At 45.8% G+C, this 19,522-nt stretch overlaps 2 protein-coding genes across 4 annotated transcripts in view; one reads left to right on the forward strand and one right to left on the reverse strand.

The window, feature by feature from the left end:
- TTC7A (tetratricopeptide repeat domain 7A) overlaps positions 1-4,906 on the reverse strand; it is a 153,846-nt gene extending 148,940 nt beyond the window's left edge. For both annotated transcript variants that reach the window (XM_077959626.1, XM_077959629.1), the window contains exon 1: positions 4,233-4,906. The gene's annotated coding sequence lies outside the window, so the exon portion shown is untranslated. The remainder of the gene's footprint in view (positions 1-4,232) is intronic.
- Positions 4,907-5,043: 137 nt separating this feature from the next.
- MCFD2 (multiple coagulation factor deficiency 2, ER cargo receptor complex subunit) lies at positions 5,044-18,957 on the forward strand. 2 transcript variants are annotated; one of them, XM_015112306.3, is made up of 4 exons: positions 5,044-5,079; positions 11,641-11,795; positions 12,852-13,011; positions 15,231-18,957. In XM_015112306.3, exons 2-4 carry the CDS (start codon positions 11,647-11,649, stop codon positions 15,360-15,362), a joined length of 441 nt encoding a protein of 146 aa, XP_014967792.2. In that variant the 5' UTR covers positions 5,044-5,079; positions 11,641-11,646; the 3' UTR covers positions 15,363-18,957. The 2 variants fall into 2 exon arrangements, with proteins under 2 accessions (XP_014967792.2, XP_014967791.1); XM_015112305.3 differs by lacking the exon at positions 11,641-11,795.
- The last annotated feature ends 565 nt before the right edge of the window (positions 18,958-19,522 follow it).

Genomic DNA, 19,522 nt, shown 5'->3' on the forward strand with positions numbered 1-19,522 from the left:
TATCCTCAGGCAGGGGAGACCTCAGAAGTTTGCCACACAAAATTCACAATGAAAATGCCTTTGAAGGAGGTGTTCAAGTAGATAGGCAAGTTCAGGAGAAACTTCAAGAGATATGGGATGTCAGGGTGATCAAATTTTTGATAAATGTATCTATTTTTTTTCTTTTTAAAGGCTAAGACTAAGGCCAGGCATGGTGGCTCACGCCTGTAATCTCAGCACTTTGGGAGGCTGAGACAGGTGGATCGCCTGAGTTCAGAGTTCGAGACCAGCCTGGCCAACATGGTGAAACCCCATCTCTACTAAAAATACAAAAAATTAGCTGGGTGTGGTTGTGGTTGCCCGTAATCCCAGCTACTTGGGAGGCTGAGGCAGGAGAACTGCTTGAACCCAGGAGGCAAAGAATACAGTGAGCCGAGATCGTGCCACTGTACTCCAGCCTGGGTGACTGAGCAAGACTCCGTCTCAAAAAAAGGGTAAGACTGAAGAAGAGAATGTTTATCTAGAATAACTAATGTCAAAAACCCCAAACAAGAACAACATGATGAGAGAAGAGAGGCAGGCAAAAGGGATATTAAGGAATGCTAATTTATGTGACTTAATACATACATTGTGTATTAATGTATACATAATTAATACATATACCTTCCCCCTAACATGAATTTGAAGAAATCAACACAGACTTTTCATTAGGAGTGATGTGTGCTTTGATAAAGTCAGAGATGGAAGAACCAAGGTCATCAAATGCAGATGGCCATCATTTTCACCACCCCAGTTTATAGTATATCTGAATTCAGAACACCATGACACATGCCAACATTCCAAGCTTTTAACACCACAGTTCACTCTTATCAGAAATACGAATAAGGGAGAGAGAAATACAAAGCCCCATCCCAGCTGACAGCAGAGCCTAGAACATGTAACCCATTGAGGTCACCCTCATGCAATGCAAGGGTGACAGAGCAAGACCCTTTCTCTAAACAAAAGAAACTGCAGTTTTTTTGGTGGCAGTGTATTAAGTTCTCATTTGGAGAATCTGGAAACCGCACCCTTGTTTTTTCCTCTAGTTGTGCAGAACGCACACCTTTTGCATCCTACTCCCTGTTGGAAAGAATTTCAGGGTTCAGAGATTACCACAGGGCTGAACAGCAACAGACTGTTGTTGACCAGGCTTGAGATTTTAGGGACACAGGATTACCTCAATCATTTGTTAGACTTCCGATCAATTTCATGTATCGTAATCACAAAGAACTTATCTAAGATCTTATTTATTTATTTAGAGACAGAGTTTAGCTCTTGTTGCCCAGGCTGAAGTGCAATGGTGCGATCTCTGCTCACCTCAACCTCTGACCCCTGGGTTCAAGCAATTCTCCTGCTTCAGCCTCCCAAGTATCTGGGATTACAAGCATGCGCCACCACACCCAGCTAATTTTGTATTTTTAGTAGAGACGGGGTTTCACCATGTTGGCCAGGCTGGTCTCGAACTCCTGACCTCAGGTGATTTGCCGCCTCAGCCTCCCAAAGTGCTGGGATTACAGGCATGAGCCACCTCGCCCGGCCTATCTAGAGTCTTTAAATTGTTTTTATGCAATATTTTTCTATTTATTTTTCCAAATAAGTAATACATAGTTTACAAAATCAAAGCAATACTAAAAAGGTGTAAATTGAAATCTTATTCTCACCCCTATTCTCATCCACTCTAGAATCCCCTACATAGGTAAAACATTGTCTTGAGACAATTCAAAACAGCTGAGGAAAGAGATGCCGCCTAGAGGCCATTCTAGTATCTTAGGATGGCCGTCCTATCTCCTGATACAGCTACCTCTTTGTCTCTACTTGTACTAGTTTCAACCTGAGGACACAAAGTAAATGGGGTATTTCAGCAAGGTTCCAAGTTATGAGACTCTCGGCCAACTTAAATAGTAGGCTGCAGGTAAAGAGATCCTCTCTTACCAAGTCCTTACTTTCTTTAATCTCTGCTTTCAAATTAGTTATTTCTAATCTAGAGTTGCCCCTCTCTTGAAGGAGTTTGCTGAAAGCTACTAAAAAAGGCAATACTCATTAATGTTCCACATTGCTCCTGAGATTTCTCCAAAAATATAGCTTTGGTTGGCATGTAGTCTGTATCCAAGGTCCAGCAAGTGACAGTTTCACTACTGCTTATAAGTGTCACCGACTTTCCAGTTTGAAATAGAGTCTTTTAACACTGGCTACCTTAACCTCCAGTTAGCCAATTCCACATTTTAGTATCTTGTTTTTAGCATCCTGCTGCTGTACCAAATTATTTGCCTGTTAGGAATGGGTTCAGCTACAAGTTACAGAACACCCACTATAAAATGACTTAATCAAAGGTGGCTTCTCACTCATGGACCATAGTGGGGCAAGAATGGAAGCAGGATGGTCAGTTAGGAAGCTCTCTCTCAAGTAGTCCGGCAGCATCATCTACTACTGGACTAGAATGGTTTAGTGGAGGTGGAAAGAAGTCAAAGACTCAGGATATACTTTGATAGCATCAACAGGCTTTGCTAAAGGATTTAAAGGTAAAGGAATGAGAGAAATCAAGAATAGCTCATAGAATTTTAGCTTGAACAACAGAATGAGTAGCAGTGACATTTACTAAAATGGACAAGACTGAGAGAGGTGCAGGTTTGGGGGTGAAAAATCAAGATTTTGGGGGGACACATTACGTTTGAGATGCCAGTCTGACATTCATATGGAGACATCAAGTAGGCAGTTATTTTACAGGAGTTAGGAATTACACACAGAGGTCACTGTCAGAGAGACATATTTTGGAGTCATCTATTTATAAATGGTATCTAAAGCATAGGACTAGGTAAACTCACACAGGAAGAGAGGGTAGAGAAGGTGACTCAGGACAGAACCCTGGACACTTTGATATTTATAGGTTGAGAAGCCAATTAAGAAGCCCAAGAAAGGATAACCAGAGAGGTAGCAGGAGGACCCAGAGTGTGTGGTGTCAGAAAACAAGAGAAGAAAGTGTTTCCAAGTGAGAGTGGTTGGCTTTGATAAAACAGTGTTGAGAGGGCAAGTAAAATAAAAACAAGAGATCAAAGAGACCACTAGATTTGCATGGAGATTGCAGTTTCAGTGGTATGGTGGGGGAGAAAATAGAGCAAGTTTATACGTTGATGGGAATTATCTGGTAGAGAGGGAGTGACTGTCGATTTAAGAGAGACATAACAGAGGATAACATCCATAGGAAAAAAATGAAAGCAATGGCTAGAATGAGGACACTTTATCCATCTACCAGACACTAGCTTCTTGACACTTCGTCTTATTTATATCTCTAGTAGCTCCTAGTAGAGTGCATAGTACATAGAAGATATTCAAGAAATGTTATTGAATTAATGAATAAATGAACAAAAGGAGGGGTGGATGAATGGATGAAGAGATGGATGAATGGCAGGTGCAGGGTAGAAGGAACTAGATCAAACTAACCCAAAGTTCAGAGTAAGGAAAGAAGAATGGGTCTTGAATTAATAGAGTTTCCTCAAAACTTAGGGATTCTTTGTCCCGGTGCGGTGGCTCACCCCTGTAATCCCAGCACTTTGGGAGGCGGAGGTGGTGGGAGAATTGCTTGAACCCAGGAGTTCGAGACGAGCTGAGCAACATGGAGATTCTTTTCTTTAAAAAAAGAAAAAAACATTAGGGATTATGGGATTTTTCTCAGGGATGGGGTGACAGATTTCAATCTCAGATGAAGGTGGGAAAAGGTATGAGACAGTCAATGGCAGTGGCGTTAGCCAACTTTCAAGGCATCTAACTACTTAGCCACTTCCTTTGTCTTTCCTGTCCGGACCCAGGCTCATCTGAAAAACGATTATGCACCTTTATGGACAGAAATGGGAGAAGGGCTTTAAAAAAAACCACGGTCCTGCCGGGCGCGGTGGCTCACGCCTGTAATCCCAGCACTTTGGGAGGCTGAGGCGAGAGGATCAAAAGGTCAGCAGTTCGAGACCAGCCTAGCCAACATAGTGAAACCCCGTCTCTACTAAAAATACAAAAATTAGCCGGGCATGGTGGCGTGCGCCTGTAATCCCAGCTACTCGGGAGGCTGAGGTAGGAGAATAGCTTGAACCTGGGAGGCGGAGGTTGCAGTGAGCCAAGATTACGCCACTTCACTCCAGCCTGGGACAGAGCGAGACTCCGTCTCAAAACAAAAAACCGAAACGACCGTCCTACACTATTTATCCATCAGGTTAATAGATACTCACTGAATGTTAATCTTGTATAGGAGCACAGGTGTAAGGGCAGGATTATACAGGGATGATGTTTTCGTTTCCCTATTTGTTCATGAGTCTGTTTTTAAGTAATTTGTCCTCTCTTGAATGACAAAAGCTGCTGACTTCACGAACTGTACAGGGAAAGTGGTATTTGAACTGGGTCGCATAGTCTTGCTGGGACTCCTGTGGAAGCGAACAGGTAGGTACAGCAGCTGCCGCAACTTGTGCAGTGGGGCTGGCAGAAGCTGGAAGCAGGCAATCTTGAAACGTAGCGTCCAAGGCCGGCTCCAGCGTGTTCTGGTCATTTCATTAGGAAGGAATTAGCATTCCTATTATCTTTCTTCCCAACTTGCTGCAGGACGAACCAAGATACCTGAACCAACGGCCCTGTATAGCAGAGGCGGAGCGGAGTTGGGAGCCGGCTTTGGAGTCCACCCCATCCGGATCCGCCATCCTACGTCGCACGTGGAACTACGTCCCTGAGGGCTTCCGGGGTTGCCTAGCAACCTGCCGGGCCCCTAGGGCGTCCAGCGGCCCAACTGGAGTGGAGCCGAGTGTCGCCCTCGGGAAAGCAGGTAGAAGAACTACGTCAGTCCTGCCTGTGCTGGGCGCGGGCCCATTACACGTGGACTCACGCGAGCCTTCCTCACAGCCCGCCGTCGCGCAGCGGGAGGGGCCCGGCGGCGCCAATGGGCGAGCGGTAGGGAGCGCGCGTGCGCAGGCTAGGTTGGGGGGGAGGGGGAGGGGGGCGGGGCGAGGCCGAGGAAGAGCGTTCTGGGGACGGGGGCTGGTGAGGCTCACATTGGAAGGCTTCGCGTCTGCCTCGGAGACCGTAAGGGTGAGTGAACTAGCGTACAGTCCTCAGCGGGCGGGATCCCGGCGCCTCTCCTTTGGGCTGGGGGCTTGGGCTCAAGATGAGAGGCTGGAGCGGTCTAGGGGCGGGGGCTGGGCCCCCAGGCGGTCTCGGGACGCTTAAACGGCTAGGAGCACGGCCTGTCTCCCAGGGCGGAAGCCTGTGCCCCATCTGGGCTCTGGAGCCAGAGGGGGCCGGCTGGGCAGATCTCCGCCCCCTTCGCTGGTCCCTGGGGGCCCCAGGATCGGCCTGTGGGACCAGCTGTGTCGGGTGGACACTGCTCCTGGCCCGGACCAAAAGCAGCGGGCTGGAGGCGTTACTCTCCATCTGCTCCTTGTTCCCCCATCTCCCTCTGGGGGAAACCTCGGGTCCTGTCGTGCCCGGCGGGGGAAGCTGATCTCCTATTGTATTCCCTCTGTGGGCATGGCAGTGCCATCCACCCAGGTGCCCAAGCCAGAACTGGGCATCATTCTCACTTGCTGCACTCCTTTACCCACCCACATCTAATCCCTTGCAAAGCTGTCTTGGATACCATTCTCCAGTCCCATCCCCCTACCCTACCTAGTTCAGGCCACCTTTTCTCCTCTGAACTACTTCGGTGTCTTCCTGATGATGCCTGCATCTCTTCTTCATCCTTATAGTTTGTACTATACAGAGAGGCTAGAGCTGTGGTCTTAAAACAGAAATCTGATCATGTCATCAGAACTGTCCCCCTGCTCCCTTACCACCCTTCGTTGGATTCTCATTGCTTTTCCAAGCTCTTGAACAGAGCTTACAAAGCCCTTCATGACCTGTCTTCTTTTAACTTTAGATTCATTTGTCTCCACTCTACTGTGTCTTCAACCATACTGTATCTTTTTTGGTTCTTGGATCAGAACAAGTTCCTTCTGGGTTTACATGTTCCTTCAATATGTTCGTCATGTCGGAGGCACTGCCCTTTGGTTGACATAATCCTTCTTATCCTTCATGTGTTATTTCAGTTGTGAGTTGGTGATTTGGTGGTACCCCATGGGTGTCTGCCTGCTAGTCTCTCTTTTCTGCCAGGTTGTAATCTGTGTGAGAGGAGTTTATCGAGGTCATATTACTATCTTCAGCACCTTGTGCTATTAGTACGGTAATTAAATGTGTAAATGAAGCATGGGTGCTCCTTGGGCTCCCTAGATGAACAAATAGATCAAGTTATTAATATTAAATACCTGCTTTTCCGAACCAATTCTCAACCCTCAGTCCGTGTAAAGGTTTCTTTAGCCTAGAAAGTTGGTTATTTTCTTGCCTTCGTTGCAGGACCATAACAGGGGTAAGTGAGAAAGTACTGGTCAGTTTTTCTTTGGCATTGGCTGTGGGTACAGGATGTCTGGATGTTGGTGAGTGTGGCTGCTTTGGGTTTGAATTCTTAACCAAGGGCCCCTGATCTGAAGGAGAAGCTGCTACTAGCTGCTGGCAGGAAGGCTGGCCACAAACTCTTAGTGCTGATAGGACTGATAACACAACAGGAGGGAAGGGGTGGGCCAGGTCAAACCACTGGAAGGCCCCAAAGGAAGTTCCAACTTAGGCTAGATCTGCTGTGGGATAGGGAACCATACACCTAGGTGCCAAGACTCACTGCGCTGATTCAACCATGAGCCAGGTCAGCTCAGCAGAAATCAATAAGGTAAATGAGAGACAGAGGAGCGAGGGTCCTGACTCTCAGAGAGGTAGAAAAAGAGAAAAATGGAAAAGGAGAACAACCTGTGATCGTATGTTCAGGTCAAATGAGTGTGAGAGGCTGCAGACTGAGGTCGGATGAGAGATCAATTGGTGTTGGCTGGAAGAATCCTGAGGTGACATTTGAACCTGTCCTGGAAGGAAGGTGGAGATGGACAGATGGAACCAGTAGGAGGGGAGGCTGTGGTCCAGGAAGAGGCTGGCAGAGCAGGAGGGAAGCACTGTAACAGCCAAGGCACTGGGAGGCGCACTGCTGCTGATGGTCCAGCACTGCCCTCCCAGGACTGAGGCTGTGCCTTGTGAGGGCTGTCTCAAGATATGGGTTGTGCTCTGAAGGCCCTTTGCAGAAATCTCTCCTCCCTTGCGTTTTTCTTCAGCCTGGCCTTTATAATTTCCTAAAGAAGGCCAATGAGCTGGGGCTTATCTTCAGGCTGTTTGCCCATGGCCTTGAGCTAAGTAGTTAGAGCATGGATGATGCAACCTGTTATTTGGGCAGAGGGAGTTGCTTATGCTTTCTTTTGACTGTCAGCAGTTTAATTTGTTATGTGGCAGTTAGATTCCCTGTTTTCTATCTTTTCCTCCCTTGCCTGCCTTCCTTCCTTTCTTCCTCTCTCTTTTTTTTCTTTTTTTTTTTAATTAGAGAGGGAGTCTCGCCATGTTGTCCAGGCTGGTCTTGAACTCCTGGGCTCAAGTGATTCACTTGCCTCAGCCTCTCAAAGTATTAAGATTACAGGCATGAGCCACCATGCCCAGCCTGATTTCCTGTTTTCAATGTACCGCTTGGAGGAATTTTTTTTCTGTATGTTTATCGATTCGGCTTTTGTTACATTCCAATAGTTAGAAACCTGCAGCACCAAACCAAAATGAGACAAGTTCAAAAATCAGTGGTTCTTGGCCTTTATCCTGCCTCCCTTAAAGAAGGGATAATTTGGACTCATAGTTACTACATTATTAATCACTTGGTTGCTTTTTGATGTTATCTAAATAGAATTTCCCCCGCCCCCGACACACACACACCAAATGGATATGTTAAGCATCCAATCACATAGTTGGAGGAAATGGTGCCATGGGTTCCATGATAGATATCTCCAAAAGAAAAGTTTCATCTTCAGTTACAGTGACATTAAAAATTGGCAGCATATCTGCAAAGGTGGTCCCCCCAGCTCCCCAAGGACCGTGGCACACAGGCTAAGAACCAGCAGCTTCTGTTCCAGGCACTGTGCCTCATACTAGGAATGTGGATTCAGTCCAAGTCCTCTCGAAGCCCGTCCAGCAAGGGGCACTGACAAGTAATCAGGCAGTTTTTCAAGAATTCATTAACACACAAGAAAACAAAAGGAAAAAAAAAGAATTCATTTGCAGCTGTCATCACTTGTGGACAGGAGCGTTCTGAACGGAAGCACTTGGGAGCCTGCAGGAAGAATACCTACGCTAGACTTGGAAAGGCCTCACTAGAGGAAGAGACATTTGATGTAAATGAGTCTAAAAGACTTAGGAGGAGCTGGATTCCCTTCTCTGATCCTTCCTGTCCCAGAACTCTAAGATGTGTGGTCAGAACAAGTTGTTCTGCTATGACCTAGGCAGTCACTGCTAGGAGTTACCTGAAGCCTTGTTTTCTGGTACCAGGTACAGTGGCAGTGGCCTTATCAGGGTCTGGACACTTCTTTTTTTTTTATTTTTTTGAGACAGTCTCAATTCTGTTGCCCAGGTTGGAGTACAGTAGTGTGATCTTGGCTCACAGCAACCTCTGTCTCCTCTGTCTCCTGGGTTCAAGCGATTCTTGTGCCTCAGCCTCCCAAATAGCTGGGATTACAGGTACACGCCACCACGCCCAGCAAATTTTTTTTGTATTTTTAGTAGAGAGGGGTTTCACCGTGTTAGCCAGGCCGGTCTCAAACTCCTGACCTCAAGTGATCTGCCCACGTCGGCCTTCCAAAGTGCTGGGATCATAGACATGAGCCATTGTTCCTGACCAAGGTCTGGGCACTTTTATTTGGTAAAATTGGAAGTGTCGTTTCTGTTTCTAAATTATTTTCTGGAGATAAGAATTAACCGGAAACTCCTTTTGTATCCCATCCATATAGTATTGGGACAAAATTATGGGATAGATTACATTGAATACATATTCATAAAAAAATGTAGCGATTGCAAGCTCCGCCTTCCTGGTTCACGCCTTTCTCTTGCCTCAGCCTCCCGAGTAGCTGGGACTACAGGCCCCCGCCACCACACCTGGCTAATTTTTATTTTTGTATTTTTAGTAGAGATGGGGTTTCACCGTGTTAGCCAGGATGGTCTCAATCTCCTGACCTCATGATCCACCCACCTTGGCCTCCCAAAGTGCTGGGATTACAGGCGTGAGCCACCGCGCCCGGCCGAAAATCACAATTCTAATCTCATGTCTCAAGATAATCTTTGTTATTAGTGTATGAAATATACATTTTTATTTTACAAAAGTATAATATTATTTATAGCTTTTTTGCAGCCTGTTCTTTTTCATTCAATATATATTGAGCATTCTTTCCTATTACTTATGACAGATTGCTTTTTTTTTTTAAACTACGGGTATGAAAGGTCTGAGATGGCCGGGCATGGTGGCTCAAGCACTTTGGGAGGCCAAGGTGGGTGGATCACCTGAGGTCTGGAGTTCGAGATCAGCCTGGACAACATGGTGAATCCCTGTCTCTACTAAAAATACAAAAATTAGCTGGATGTGGTGACACACACCTGTAATCCCAGCTACTCTGGAGGCTGAGGCAGGAGAATTGCTTGAACCTGGGAGGCAGAGGGTGCAGTGAGCCAAGATTGTGCCACTGCACTCCAGCCTGGCGACAGAGCAAGACTCCGTCTCAAAAAAATAAAAATTAAAAAATAAAAGGTCTGAGACATTGCATTTTGATGTCACTGTTTAGGAGTAGACTAGATTCTAGGTGCTTTTTAGCATCTTGGAAGTTTCTTTCTTTTTTTGGTAGTAGGGGACAGGGTCTCACTCTGTTACCCAGGCTAGAGTATACTGCAGCCTTGAACTCCTGGGCTTAAGCAATCTTCCCATCTCAGCCTCCTAAGTGGCTGGGACTATAGGAGTGCACTGCTATGCTCAGCTAATTTTTTATTTTTTTTGTATAGATGGGGTCTCGCTGTGTTGTCCAGGCTGATCTCAAACTCCTGGCCTCAAGCGATCTTCCTGCCTCAGCCTCCCAAAGTGCTGGGATTTTAGGTATGAGCCACCATGCCTGGCCTATCCTGGAAGTTAGACATCCCAGTGACCATTGTCCCCTTTAAGGAGGGGGCCATGGGAAGCAATACTGGTAATGGGAAAAATGGATTTGGGAAATTTTTCTAAGTGTTGTAGGGTGGCACACTCACACTCTCAGGGTTCTGCCCCAAGAGCCTTTTAGGATAGGTAAGAGGGGCTATAACACCTCTACCTCCCAGCCCCAGGCACAGAGACAGCTACAGCTTCGCAGCTGAGCCCTGTGTGTAGCGTGTGTAAGGGGATGACCAGTGCCTTATGGTTTGTTTTTACCACTGCTGGTTTGGGGCTGTGGACTACAATTGGCCTATTAGAAATCCCTGGCCTTGTTATCTAGCAGAATCTGTTTTGCCTTTTGGGAAGCGAGTGTTTGGTCAGGTCTTTTGTTTTTGTATGTAGGTCACCTGGCTGCCCTTCACCTTCCTTTTTGAGGTCAGTCTGTCAGCCCTAGGACAGACCAAGACTTTCCATTGAATCAACAATTATTAAAGGCCTGCCTGACTCTTGGCAGGTAATACTGGTGGGATTAAAGTTCTCCCTGCCCTCTGAGAACTTGCTCTGTAGCTGACTGTGTCATCTTATTGACCACAATTCCAAGTGTGGCCAAACCCTGGGAGTCCCCGATAGAATCCTGATTTCTCTGTAACTTTCCTTTCCAGTGCCCGCTCACCGTGGTTAAGTTACTTGCCACTGTCACCGACCAGGAGGTACAGAAGGAGGAGTTAAGGTGTTCTCCTTGTCCACTGCCGCAGACCTTGATCTGACCCGCCTTACCACTTCCCTTGGCTACCATGCTTCTGCCTCTAGTCTTGCTTTTGCCACTTCATGCCTTCCCCGCTATGCCGCCAGATGAGTCATTCTGAAACCAAGCTCTGATCTCACCTCCCATTCACGAATTGTAAGTGACTGTCCTCTTTCTCTGCAGGAGATGTCAAGCCCTGGCCTAGTGTGCAAAGCCATGTCCAGTGCAGCCTGTCTAACCCTTGGAGCCACCTCTGTCCTGTCTGCTTCCTACCCTCTAGGCTACAGCCCAGCTGAACTACTTGTAGTTTCTTTCCCGTTTGTGGGCACCTGCCACTCTGCTCCCACCATTCCTGTGGTCCTTCAGTCCCTGCATATCTGTCCAGACCCAGCTGCAGTGTCACCAGCTCAATCAGCCTTCTCTGATTTTCCTTCACCCAGAGGAGATTTCTTCCCCTGAACTCCTAGAGGCTTTTCTCTTTCTCTGATATTCTGGTATAACTTGCTGGCTGCCTTTCCTGGTGCTCTTGGTAGAAAATATTTCTTTCAGTGGACTGTAGCTTCTGGGAGGCAGGAATAATCTTCCAGTCCCTTCAAGCTTTCACGTGTTGCTTGGCACTCTGCAGGCACTTCAGGAAACCTCATGAGCCTTCCCCTGCCATTTGAGTGACTTGGAGTGCCCAGGGCCATCCCGTAGTCTCAAAGCAGAGCTGGCATTGGGCCCTGTTTGACAAGCTGTCTTCCTAACCTCACTGCTTCATCAGGTTTCCCAGGATCATGCCATGTCAACCCCTGAACGAAACCTTGGCTCTGATGCTCTGCCTTCCTCTTCTGTGTTTCCCGTCTCACAGATATTGATGACCATGAGATCCCTGCTCAGAACCCCCTTCCTGTGTGGCCTGCTCTGGGCCTTTTGTGCCCCAGGCGCCAGGGCTGAGGAGCCTGCAGCCAGCTTCTCCCAACCCGGCAGCATGGGCCTGGATAAGAACACAGTGCACGACCAAGAGTACGTATTCAGCCCGGGCTGTGGTCCAGGGGCCTTCCCATCATCTGCAGCTGAGCCAGCAGCAAGGGCATGCTCAGTCCTCCTTTCCTTCTTCCTGTTTCTATGGCTCCTTGACATTCTTCAAGGATGATTCTTATTCTTTATTGCCACCTCTAAGTCAGGTATTCTTTTTTCATCATTGTATCACAGGTGGAAGATCTTTAGGCCCAAATGGGACAAATTACTTGTCTGAATCCAGTCTCTCCTTTTTTCACCACAGACAGACACACACACATACAAATAGACACACAGGTACACATACACAGTCGTAGTAGCAGAATTCAGAAAATAGCTAAGGTTTCTTGACTATAACAAGACCTTTTTTTAATCAACACGTTCAAACATTGAATCATTTCTTGCAGCTTTTGTCTTGCGCCAGTTAGCCTCATGCATTATACTCAGTTATCCTTTGTTTTTAAGGCTGGGTGCAGTGGCTCACACCTGTAATCCCAGTGCTTTGAGAGGCTGAAGCAGGTGGATTGCTTGAGCCCAGGAATTCGAGACCAGCCTATGCAATATAGGGAAACCCTGTCTCTACTAAAAAATTAAAAAATTAGCTGGGTGTGGCAGTACATGCCTATGGTCCCAGCTGCTTGGGGGGCTAAAGTAGGAGAGTCACCTGAGCTTGGGAAGTTGAGGCTACAGTGAGCCGAGATCATGCTCCTGCACTCCAGCCTGGGTGGCAGAGTGAGTCCCTATCTCAAAAAAAAAAAAAAAAAAAATTGTTTTAAAAGACATATTTTTAAATTGGTGGCCTGAATATGTTATAACAAAGTTTTAATAATAAAGGGGAAAGAATACCCTAAATCTGCCAGCATAACAGATGGTCTGTTTGACTTTCCCTGCTCCTGTCAAGGCCCTGTCTATCTCTATGTAATCCTCGAGTGTGGTCTGCCATTGCTGGTGTTTTTCTGAGCTGGAGGAAGTTTAAGAACTTGAACTTTTCAGAGTCCTTAAGATTTCAGCATGATCCCCGTGTCTCTGCCAATTGGCCTGAACCTGACTGTTGATTTTTAGGCATATCATGGAACATCTAGAAGGTGTCATCAACAAACCAGAGGCAGAGATGTCACCACAAGAACTGCAGCTCCATTACTTCAAAATGCATGATTATGATGGCAATAATTTGCTTGATGGCTTAGAACTCTCCACAGCCATCACTCATGTCCATAAGGAGGTAGGTGTGGCGGTGGTTTGGGGGGCTATATCACAGAAAGGCCTCCCTTTGTTAATTTGGTCCCTCATCTTGTTGACTTGTGTTGTCCTTATGTGCCAAGAGTGCTGCTTCTCCACTGGGCATGGTGGCTCACATCTGTAATCCCAGCACTTTGGGAGGCCAAAGTGGATCACTTGAGCCAGGAGTTCAAGACCAGCCTTGGCAATATAGTGAGACCCTATCTCTACAAAACAAACAAAACAAAAATTAAAAAAATTAGCCAGGCCTGGTAGCACATGCCTGTAGTTCCAGGTACTCAGGAGGCCAAGGTGGGAGGATTGCTTGAGTCCAGGATGTCGAGGCTATAGTGAGCCATAATCATGCCACTGCTCTTCAGCCTGGGCAACAGAGCGAGGCCTTGTCTCAAAAAAAGAAAAAGAAAAGAAAAGAAAGGTGCTGCTGCTGCTTTCTCTTCTGTGTTGTGCCTCTTTCTGTTCAGCGATCCTTCCGGAAAAGGATAACTTGCTGAGGCAGAAGTCCCAGGGCTGGGCATTTGTATCTTTAAGTGCTACAGGCATTACTGTTACACACCAGAGTATGAGAGTTAGTGCCTAAAAGACAGACCGCATTCAAACTGCAGAGCAAGGGAGAAGTTATTTCATTTGGGAAGAATGGTGAATTGAGACCAAGGGATTCAGGGACATGGCAGTAATTGAGGGCTATGTGATACTGTACAGTGCTCCAAAGTTTCTGAAGCACTTTCAAGTAGGTTAGAGATCTCGTTGGATCTTTGCAACATCTTGAGTAGGCAGTGGCAGGCATTGTTAATACTTCCATTTGCAGTGGCACGTGCCCATAGTCCCAGCTACTCATGAGGCTGAAGTAGGAGGATCACTTGAGCCTGAGAGGTTGAGGCTGCGGCAAGCTGCGATCTTGCCACTGAACTCCAGCCTGGGCAATAGAGCGAGACCCTGTCTCAGAAAACAAAAAACAAACAAAACCCTCCCGTTTTCTAGGTGAGGAAACTGAAATCAAGATCTTGTGCCAGGCTAAGCACAGTGGCTCATGCCTGTTATCCCAGCACTTTGGGAGGTTGAGGCAGGAGGATCGCTTGAGTCCAGGAGTTCAAGACCAACCTGGGCAGCATGGCGATATCCCATCTCTACAAAAATTAGCTGGGCATAGTGATGCTCGCCTATAGTCCCAGCTGCTGGCGTGACGGGGGTGGGAGGGTAGTCTGGAGGAACACCTGAGCCTGGGAGGTCGAGGCTGGAGTGAGCTGTGATCATGCTATTGGACTCCAGCCTGGGTGACAGAGTCAGACCCTGTCTCCAAAAAAAAAACCCAAATCCTTGTGCCTCCACGTTTAATGTCATTCCCCTTCTGCCACACTGCCCTCTATAGAGAGGAAGCAAGGCAAAGTCAGCCAGGTGGGTGGGGTTACATTGGCTGCTAGGAGTGCAGGTGAGGTTTGAAGGCAGCAAGGAGCATGAACAGTTTTGCCCAGGAGAATGGCATTATTTAGGGAAGATCCTTGGCTGTGGGAGACACACCAAAGAACATGAGGAGAGACTAATGTTAGGCGAAGGAATTAGCGTTCGGCAGTCCTGGCAGATGAGGATGGTGGTGGTAATAGGAAAGGGAAGGGTGAATGTGGGAGATGTGACAAAGGAAGAACCAGCCAAGGATGTGAGCGGCCTCAGCCCACTATCCCTGGTCTTGGAGCATGGGAAATACTTTCTCCTCAAAGATCGTAACAGGTTCTGCTGATCAGCAGTGCCTTCTTCCTCTTGTTTTGATGCCAACTTGTTGTCCAATTCGTCACTATTTCTATTTTATCAGGCAAATTTGTACACAGAACTGAGCCTCAGGAGGACTGGCACTTTTCCAATTAAAAAAGAATGAGCCGTAATGAAACAAATAAGCAAAAGCCTATTTCGAAGGGCCTTCTTTTATCTGGCAAATGTAATTTCTCAACTGGATTATTATAAATTGACTCAATAATATATATTCTCTCTATATATATATGTATATATATGTGTGTGTGTATATATATACCTAGAAGTCGCCCCATACTCCATTGAAAGTTTTTGGACACATATGAGCGTGGACATTTGTTTTGTTTTTCTTTTTTTTTTAATAAACACTGCCCATGAAAGAACATGGATATTTTGGACATTAGCTAAGCACTTCTTCTGATAAAATGTGCAACTCATCATTGTTTAATTTGTATTTTGTAGGAAGGGAGTGAACAGGCACCACTAATGAGCGAAGATGAACTGATTAACATAATAGATGGTGTTTTGAGAGATGATGACAAGAACAATGATGGATACATTGACTATGCTGAATTTGCAAAATCACTGCAATAGATGTTATTTGGCCATCTCCTGGTTATATGCACATGTGACCCGTGAAAATGTGATTGAACACTTTAGTAATGCAAAATAACTCATTTCCAACTACTGCTGCAGCATTTTGGTAAAAACCTGTAGCTATTTGTTACACTGGGGTGAGAAGAGATAAGAGAAATGAAAGAGAAGAGAAATGGGACATCTAATAGTCCCTAAGTGCTGTTAAATACCTTATTGGACAAGGGCTTGCTTAAAGCATCTGTATTAGTCTGTTTTGATGCTGCTGATAAAGACATACCTGAGACTGGGAAGAAAAAGAGTACTTGGACTTACAGTTCCACATGGCTGGGGAGGCCTCAGAATCATGGCGGGAGGCGAAAGGTGCTTCTTACATGTCGGCAAGAGAAAATGAGGAAGAAGCAAAAGCAGAAACCCCTGATAAACCATCAGATCTTGTGAAATTTATTCACTATCAAGAGAATAGCACAGGAAAGACTGGCCCCGATGATTCAATTACCTCCCCCGGGTCCCTCCCACAACACGTGGGAATTCTGAGAGATACAATTTCAAGCTGAGATTTGGGTGGGGACACAGCCAAATCATATCATTCTGCTCCTGGCCCCTCCAGATCTCATGTCCTCACATTTCAAAACCAATCACGCCTTCCTAACAGTCCCCCAAAGTCTTAACTCTTTTCAGCATTAACCCAAAGTCCACAGTACAAAGTCTCATCTGAGACAAGGCAAGTCCCTTCCACCTATTAGCCTGTAAAATCAAAAGCAAGCTAGTTACTTCCTAGATACAACAGGGGTACAGCTATTCCAAATGGGAGAAATTGGCCAAAATAAAGGGGTTACAGGGCCCATGCAAGTCCGAAATCCAGCAGGGCAGTCAAATTTTAAAGTTGCAAAATAATCTCTTTTGACTCCAGGTCTCACATCCAGGTCATGCTGATGCAAGAAGTGGGTTCCCATGGTCTTGGGCAGCTCTGCCCCTGTGTCTTTGCAGGGTACAGCCTCCCTCCTGGCTGCTTTCACGGCTGGTGTTGAGTGCCTGCAGCTTTTCCAGGCACACGGTGCAAGCTGTTGGTGGATCTAACATTCTGGGGTCTGGAGGACAGTGTCCCTCGTCTCACAGCTCCACTAGGCAGTGCCCCAGTAGGGACTCTGTGTGGGGGCCCTGACACCACATTTCCCTTCTGCACTGCCCTAGCAGAGGTTCTCCATGAGGGCCCCTCCCCTGCAGCAAACTTTTGCTTGGGCATCCAGGCATTTCCATACATCTTCTGAAAACTAGGCGGAGGTTTCCAAATCTCAATTCTCGACTTCTGTGTATATGCAGGCTTAACACCACGTGGAAGCTGCCAAGGCTTAGGGCTTCCACTCTCTGAAGCCACAGCCCGAGCCGTATGTTGGCCCCCTGGAGTGGCTGGGACATAGGACACCAAGTCCCTAGGCTGCACACAGCCTGGGGACCCTGGGCCTGGCCCATGCAACCACCTTTTCTTCCTGGGCCTCCGGGCTGCCCTGACATGGCCTGGAGACATTTTCCCCACGGTCTTGGGGATTAACATTAGGCTCCTTGCTACTTATGCAAATTTCTGCAGCTGGCTTGAATTTCTCCCCCAGAAAATGGGTTTTTCTTTTCTGTTGCATAGTCAGGCTGCAAATTTCCAAACTTTTATGCTCTGTTTCCCTTATAAAACTGAATGCCTTTAACAGCACCCAAGTCACCTATTGAACGCTTTGCTGCTTAGAAATTTCTTCCGCCAGATAACCTAAATCATCTCTCTCAAGTTCAAAGTTCCACAAATCTCCATGGAAGGGGCAAAATGCTGCTAGTCTCTTTGCTAAAACACAAGAATCACCTTTACTCCAGTTCCCAACAACTTCCTTATCTTCATCTGAGACCACCTCAGCCTGGACTTTATTGTCCATATTGCTGTCAGCATTTTCAACAAAGCCATTCAACAAGTCTGTAGCAAGTTCCAAACTTTCCCACATTTTCCTATCTTCTTCTGAGCCCTCCAAACTGTTCCAGCCTCCACCTGTTACCCAGTTCCAAAGTCGCTTCCACATTTTGGGTATTTTTTCAGCAATGCCCCACTCTCCTAGTACCAATTTACTGTGTTAGTCCATTTTCATGCTGCTGATAAAGATATACCCAAGACTGGGAAGAAAAAGTGGTTTAATTGGACTTACAGTTCTACATGGCTGGGGAGGCCTCAGAATCATGGCAGGAAGTGAAAGGCACTTTTTACATGGCGGCAAGAAAAAAATGAAGAAGCAAAAGCAGAAACCCCTGATAAACCCATCAGATCTCATGAGACTTATTCACTGTCATGAGACTAGCATGGGAAAGACTGGCCCCCATGATTCAATTACTCCCACCCCCACTGGGTCCCTCCCACAACACGTGGGAATTCTGGGAGATACAATTCAAGTTGAGATTTGAGGGGGGACACAACCAAACCATATCAGCATCCTTTCAAGAATATTGGATAATTGCAGCTGAATACTCAGGAAGTTGACTGTAGTAGAAGACTGCTAGTTTCTTAATTTTAATTCACGTTACCTGAAAAGTAAAACAACAGGCTTTGCCAAGTGGATGCTTTTCAGTAACAGTGAAGGAGTGGAGTGAATGCCAAATGTTTGCCCTGGTGGTTCCTATCCAGGTAAACATGGTCAGTGTTCTGTAAAGTTCCCCTGGCCTAAATGATTACTTGTGCTGGACAAGTGGATATTTATTAGGCTATTTCAAAGCCACAGCATAAGAATGTCAGCCTAGCCACAGAGTCTAAGATTCTGAGTTCAGCCTAGCCACAGAGTCTAAGATTCTGTATCCTCTGACATTTTGGAAATGATACACTACTGGCTTAAGTGATGACTCTTTTTCAGATTTTCAGTATTTTATACAACTACTGCCACATCCTTATACTTTATTGCTTTTCTGTCTTCAACCTGGGAGAGACCTTGAATTTAAGTGTGTTCTCTAATCGATAGTGTTTTAGCTTTCTTAATATTTCTATTTCACTCTTGTTTCTAGGGTTTTTTATTTGCAGTTTAGGAACTATTAGGAATGTCAGGACTTTATCAGCAGGGGTAAAACTACCACCTGGCCTAGCCTAAGTAGGAAGTGAAAAGATAATTCACCAAACAATGATTAATCAGATAGAAGTTCTAGTCAGGAGGGATATTGTTGAAGTTACCTCTTTTAGCCTAGATACATGGATTCTTTTCAAATCAGGAAAGATTAGAAAAGGAACCCAAAAAACCCTTTAACAGTGTGAATCTTAATAGTATTTGAAAATGAGAAGAAGCAAAAGATTGTAATTTGGTTTATTGGATGTGATGGACGTTCTGTAATAGAAAACCTGAAATGATAATTGAATGGGAAAAAGAGACTACATAAAATTTGCCGTAAGATGTATACAGACTTATTTTCTTTATTAAAGTATTATAAGAAAACATATGTATTTGTAAAAATGGTTTCCTGTGTCAAGTATTTGTGTAGTCAGAGCCGACTTGTAAACTGTTCTTGTAATAGCTCATTATTTTGAAAGATTTATATGATGAATTCTGGATAAATGACCAATAAAACTGATGAAACAAAACCTCGAGGAGTTGATTTTGTTCACATCAGCTTCTCCTGCCACATGAAGTGTGTGTTTAATACAAATGTTCACATGTATCTGCTCTTATCATAGTTCCTGTGACTATCCTCGGCTATACCCTGTTCCTTTTGCAGGAGTAAATTCTCAGAATTCAAAGTTCCTTTCCCCTTTTAGGCATTTTTTCTTCTGAATGAAATCACTTTGGGATCTTCATTCTCTGGCCAAATTTAGATTATGACACCATTCTCTAGGAGAATGCATAGTGTTTTCCCCTGGTCTGGTGACTATTTTTTAATTTGATAGCATTATTGAAAACATACTAGACCCAAGCAAAAAAACAGTCTCCCCTGGCATTTTGAGAAGACACACTTTTTTCTGCCTTTTGAAAAGGAAATTATCATTGCCTCCGTCCCCACCCTCTGAGACCCTGGGACCTTGCAGTGACCCTTCTTCATCCAGAACTGCCCCTCTGGATGGATCTGGTGAATGGGCTCACAGATGTTGGCAGCTGGGAGAGGGAGAGAAGCAGATCCTCAGACAGTGGAATCACCCCATCAAACAGACA

This window comes from Macaca mulatta, chromosome 13 (genome assembly GCF_049350105.2).
Source record: "Macaca mulatta isolate MMU2019108-1 chromosome 13, T2T-MMU8v2.0, whole genome shotgun sequence".
Classification (NCBI taxonomy): domain Eukaryota; kingdom Metazoa; phylum Chordata; class Mammalia; order Primates; family Cercopithecidae; genus Macaca; species Macaca mulatta.

Excerpts from the sequence above, each read along its gene's own strand:
- MCFD2 (XM_015112306.3), top strand. The coding sequence starts at position 11,647 with ATGACCATGAGATCCCTGCTCAGAACCCCCTTCCTGTGTGGCCTGCTC. Across the intron at positions 11,796-12,851 it reads AACACAGTGCACGACCAAGA|GCATATCATGGAACATCTAG; the intron begins GTACGTATTCAG and ends GTTGATTTTTAG. Across the intron at positions 13,012-15,230 it reads TCACTCATGTCCATAAGGAG|GAAGGGAGTGAACAGGCACC; the intron begins GTAGGTGTGGCG and ends TGTATTTTGTAG.